Source organism: Gracilinanus agilis, chromosome 2 (assembly GCF_016433145.1).
Source record: "Gracilinanus agilis isolate LMUSP501 chromosome 2, AgileGrace, whole genome shotgun sequence".
NCBI lineage: Eukaryota > Metazoa > Chordata > Mammalia > Didelphimorphia > Didelphidae > Gracilinanus > Gracilinanus agilis.
Genome location: NC_058131.1, coordinates 632643270 through 632649225, shown reverse-complemented (window position 1 = coordinate 632649225; position 5956 = coordinate 632643270). Strand labels below are relative to the sequence as shown.

At 39.7% G+C, this 5956-nt stretch overlaps 1 protein-coding gene across 1 annotated transcript in view; it reads left to right on the top strand.

The window, feature by feature from the left end:
* The window catches only part of RGS10 (regulator of G protein signaling 10), a 63193-nt gene extending 57569 nt beyond the window's left edge, over nt 1-5624 (top strand). The window contains exon 5 of the mRNA XM_044662598.1: nt 5478-5624. Within this exon, the coding sequence (XP_044518533.1) occupies nt 5478-5624 (147 nt within the window). The remainder of the gene's footprint in view (nt 1-5477) is intronic.
* The last annotated feature ends 332 nt before the right edge of the window (nt 5625-5956 follow it).

Here is a 5956-nt window from a genome sequence, read left to right as displayed (position 1 = left end):
CCTTCCTTCCTTCCTTCCTCCTTCCTTCCTTCCTTCCTTCCTTCCTCCCTCCCTCCCTCCCTCCCTCCCTCCCTCTCTCTCTCTCTCTCTCTCTCTCTCTCTCTCTCTCTCTCTCTTTCTCTCTCTCTCTCTCAGCAATGTTTAGCCTGTTTTGCACATGATAAACTCATTAATAAATTAATTAATTGAGCATGGGAGAGAATTTCAGGCCTAATCTAAGAAGCCTTAGATTGTTTTTTGGCTTGTTTTTGGGGCATTTCACATCTAAACAAGGCAGGGAAAGTTTTTTTATGTTCTCTTGTGAAATACTTAGGGTGCACCAGAGCTGCCCAACAAAATGGTATCAGATGACACAAGAAGATATTGACTGAAATATCTCATCCTTCTGTTCCTTGGTCCACACCCACTGGAAGCTTCAATATCTTGGTTGCTGTAAAAAATAATGTTGGTCTGTTAGTACCTTTCTTTCAAAACATGTAGACATTTTAGCATACCATTTTGTATTTTTCTCTTAAAATGAGACAAAATTTATTCCTTTTACCTCCTTTCTTTCTTCTACCCACCTGGTATGACTCCAAATAAAAGGCTTTTTAAAAAACTCTGAAAGAGTTGCTCTGAAACATCTACCTTAGGCAAACAGGATGTTACACCCACGCACACGGAAAGTTCCTTTAAAACATTTGGGTTATACTTAATCTTTCTTTGATTTGTGCATCTTCAACTTAAATTTGTCTCTTTTTCAGTATAAACAGGAATGCAGTGTGTGTGTCCGTGTGTGTGTGTGTGTGTGTGTGTGTGTGTGTGTGTGTGTGTGTGTGTGTGTGTGATAAGAGATTTGCTTCTCTTTCCCATAGGCCCACAAAATGCAACTCTTGAGGAGAGGGTAAAATTGTTTTCATTACTCACGTTTGGCATATCCTATTTATTAAACAACCAAACATCCAAAAATTCCTCTTGGAGGCTCTAGTGGTTTGGAGAACTATGAAATGTAGTCAGTAGTGGATCATGGCTCAGTTGGTGATGTCTGGCACCCAGAGGTGAAGTAAGAGGAGACTTTTGTGGGAGATTATTTCTTTTTTATAAAAGAATGATGCTTTTTGCCTTTTTTCCCAAGAATTTTTTCCCCAAAATTTCTCCCAATCTAGGCAAAATATAGTTATACACTGTATTCTTATTGCAGACTTCTCTTCCCCTCTCATTCTCCTTCCCCACCAAAAACCATCAAAGCTCAAAGATGAAATTGTTATTAAGGAGGTAAAAGAATGAAAAGAGGACTCTTAATTAGGAGAATAGGTCCTGAATAGGATTACTAAAGATCTTAGGAAAGGTTGAAAGGAATCTCTTGGATGAGTATGAACCCAGCTGAAGGACATACGTAGGAGTTTTAAAAAAAACCTTGCTTTGGGGGGCAGTTGGGTAGCTCAGTGGATTGAGAGCCAGGCCTAGAGACAGGAGGTCCTAGGTTCAAATATGGTCTCAGACACTTCCCAGCTGTGTGACCCTGGGCAAGTCACTTGACCCCCATTGCCTAGCCTTACCACTCTTCTGCCTTGGAGCCAATACTCAGTATTGACTCTAAGACAGAAGGTAAGGGGCTTAAAAAAAAAACAACCTTGCTTTTCCCACGAATTATACTTATAGTAAAATAAGTGCTTTGAAAATATTTAAGATAAGCACTCAGGGTAGTTTAAAAAAAGCCCCCCCAAAACATACATTTGATAAATAGGCAATGCATTTAGAAAAGTGCCCTGGACCACTTTTCAGGATAACCTGTCTTCTCTCCCCTCTTTCCTCTAGTTTTTCTTTGGAGGGGTTCTAGAAAAAGTTGGACATCCTCTTGTTAGAAATGTTAGGGAATGGCTCATACTTTATTTTCTATTTTTTCCCCCTAAAACCCTTACCTTCCATCTTAGAATCAATACTGTGTATTGGTTCTAAGGCAGAAGAGTGGTAAGGGTAGGCAATGGGGACTAAGTGACTTGCCCAACGTCACACAGCTAGGAAGTATCTGAGGCCAAATTTGAACCCAAGACCTCCCATCTCTGGGCCTGTCTCTCAATCCACTGAGCCACCCAGCTGCCCCCTATTTTTTTATTTTTTTAAATTAATTCAGACTAATTTTCTATGGCTACATGATTCACGATTTTTCCCACCCCTCTTTCTTCCCCACTCCCAGAGCTGACAAACAATTCCACTGGGTTATACATGTATCATTGTTCAAAACCTATTTCCATGTTATTCATATTTGCAGTAGAGTCATCTTTTAATATCAAAACCCTAATCCTATCCGATGGCTCATACTTTATGCAGGGCAGGGGCTCTTAATCTGAGCTTCATAAACTTGTAGCTTTTTAAAAATATTTTGATAACTCAGTATAATGTTTCCCTTGTAATCCTTTGCATTTTAAAACATTATTCTGAGAAGAGATTTCCAAGTGTTATGAGACTCCCAAAGGGGTCCGTGGGACAAAAAATGACTTCAGAAGCCCTGATGTTAGATGAGAAGACTCAGATGTCCATTAGACCTTACGATTCTCTGCGTTTTGAGAAACTTAAGCAGCAATCCACTTTGTCATGTGTGACCCAATGCAACCAAGCAATTGGCTTTTATTATCTCCATAATCATGATATTCTAATTTTGTTGTCTCCCTACAGAATATGCCAAAATCCACCTTTAAAGACACGTGATAGATATCACTTGTAAAAGATTTCCCCCTTAGGGCTACGTCCCTTTATCAAGCAGAAAATGCTTCTTTCCACCTATAACTCTCCATCCCTCTTGCTGGGCAAACTTGTGAGACGAGTAAATGTATCTATTGCTATTTATTTTTTTATAAAGGAGGGAAAGTGAGCCTTAGTGATATTAATGTGACTTGATGCACTTAGTAAAATGGCAGAGGTAAGCCTGGAACCCCCAAGTTTCCAACTTGAGCCCAACACTTTCCATTGGAGCTCAATGCCAGACATTCTTTCTGCTCACTGTTTATTAAAGATCCTTTCAGCTCCTCAAGGAATGATTGATTCCAATGGTTTCCTTCATGGAGATATATGACAGAAGTAGTCTTACCCCTTAGTTTTTTTTTGTTTTTTGTTTTTTTTTTGCTGTCTAAGGTCTACTCATGTTTTCTTTTAAGCAAATTCCTCCTAAGAGTCTCTCCTTGGCAAGACGTCTACTTTCCTGCCCTGAATATGCACTATATTGTTTCTTGGCAAAATCATAGATATATTTGGAATCTCAGACATCATCATAATGTTGGAATCACTGTATCATGTGATACCATAATAATAACTTTGGGACCAGTATTTCTACAGTCATGATTCCTCTCCTAAAATGCTCAAACTCTTTCAGGAGATTAATGAGATAAGAAATCAATGATCTTTTCAGGAAGATTGGAAATTACTTTTTCTTTCTTTTTTTTTTTTTAACCCTTACCTTCTGTCTTTGAGTCAATACTGTGTATTGGTTCCAAGGCAGAAGAGTGGTAAGGGCTAGGCAGTGGGGGTTAAGTGACTTGCCCTGGGTCACACAGCTGGGAAGTGGCTGAGGCCAGATTTGAACCTAGGACCTCCAATCTCTAGGTCTGGCTCTCAATCCACTGAGCTACCCAGCTGCCCCAAGATTGGAAATTATTAAATGACTTTGTGATACATCAGTGGTAGGCAAAAATAAAGCTACAATAATATCTGGCATATTCACAATACTTTAGTTTTCAAAGCTTTTTATGGATTTTATCTGAGATACCCTTATTTTTTGTAGTTCTCTAATATTTTATAAATTATCTCATTTGATTCTCATAACTCTTCGGGGCAAGTAGCCTAAGTGTCCCTGTTTTAAAGTCAGAAAATAGGACTGAGAAAATTTTAGAGACTTGTCTAAGTTTACACAAGGACCAAGGGTTAGAGTAGACAGGTAGATAGCACAATGGATAGAGTGCCGGAGCTGGAGTCGAGAAGACTCATCTTCCTGAGTTCAAATCCAACCTCAGACACTTGTAAACTTTGGGTCTCTTGGCAAGTCACTGAACCATGTTGGCCTCAGTTTCCCACCTGTAAAATGAGCTGGAGAAGGAAATGGAAAACCATTCCAGTATCTCTGTCCCAAAATGCCCCAGCTCAGGTCACAAAGAGTCAGACACTACTGAACAACAACAACAGGAAAAGTGCTTTATATTCTGGTACATGTATTTTCATTCACACTGACCAAAGGTGTCCAAGGAAGCTGCTTACTCTGGTGTGAGCCATTTATTGACTTCTAGTATCAGGTTTTTCTGTGCTGTGTTTCCTGACATACTGGAGTTTTGTTTTTTTAACCCATAACTTTCATCTTAGAATCAATAATAGGTATTGGTTCCAAGGCAGTAGGGTGGCACAGGCTAGGCAATTGAGGTTAAGTGGTTTGTCCAGGGTCACACAGCTAGGAAGTGTGTGAGTCCAGATTTGAACCCAGGACTTCCTCTCTCTGGGTCTGGCTCTCTATTTGCACTGATACAATGGAGTTTTATAGAAGGAACTCTGGTCTCTGGTGTAGATTCAAGTCCTGGCTCTGTGCCTTAGAAAGGAAAGAGAAGAGAAGGGAATAGGTATTTATATAGTGTCGACTAAGTGCCAGGGACTGTATACTAAGTGCTTTTACAAATGTTATCTCATTTGATTAGTACAAGAACCCTGGTAAGAATGGGCTGTTATTATTACTATTTTACAGTCGAGGAAACTGAGGCAAACAGGTATTAAGTGACCAACTTGTCCAGAGTCACACAGCTTGTAAGTGTCTGAAGCAGAATTTGAACTCCTGACTTCAGGACCAGTGCTCCATTCTCTGGGCTACCAGCTGCCTCAGAAGCTCTGCAATCATGGACAAATCACTCCATCTCTCTGGATCTTGATTTTCTCATTTTTCAAATGGCTGGGGATGCCTGCCCTGCCTACCTCTCAGAGTAGTGAATATTAAAGCTGTTAATGAATACTAAGGCTTTTGAAAAACTACAAATTGCTATGTGAATAGAAGTCAGTATTGGTTGTGTAGAAGTCTACGAGTGATGGGGCAGCTGGGTGGCTCAGGAGTTAGAGTGCCAGGACTGGAGTAAGGAAGACCTGGTTCAGACACTTCCTCACTATGTAACTCTGGACAAGTCACTTAAACCCATTTGCCTAGTCCTTGCCTTTCTGTCTTAGAGTTGTTACTAGGTCAGGAAGGGTTTAAAAAAAAAAAAAGAAGTCTAGGAGTGCCCCCCAGTGCCTCACAACCCAAAGCAGGTGGTGGTAGATGCTTCATTTCCATTCACCCAACATCCCTTTGGTACCCCCAGTGGTCAGCATCTTGTGTTGAGCACTGGGAGAGATGTAAAGCTTAAAGAGAGCCCCTGCCTTCCTGAGCATCACGCGCACAGAACGGTAATGCCGGATCTAATATGTGTGGCTTCATTTGTTTATTCAGTCACCTATGGTTTTCTGACATTTTTTTTTCTTTTACTCCTCAGATTTTTAATCTCATGAAGTATGACAGCTACAGCCGCTTCTTAAAATCGGATTTATTTTTAAAACACAAACGAACTGAGGAAGAGGAAGAAGACGCATCTGATTCCCAAACTGTAGCCAAAAGAGCTTCAAGAATTTATAACACATGATTGGAAGGAGAGTGAGGACTGGCAATTATTTTTTTTTTAAACTCTCAGGAACCATGTGGCGTGTAGAACTGCTTGATTATCTATATATGGACTAAGAAATATGAAACCTATTTGTGGTATTGTGTGTATCTTACTAATTCCACCTTTTAGTTTTGCATGAAAGCTAATCTTGCCCAATGTCTCTAAAGAAAAAAAAAATTTTTTTCCAGCTTACCCTAAATGATCAAGAGGTTTTAAGAACGTGTTCAATATTTGTATGGATTAAGGTGCTTCCAAGAAAAATCTTTTTGTTACTTAGTATAAGAGAATATTAGAGCTGGAAAATACCTTTG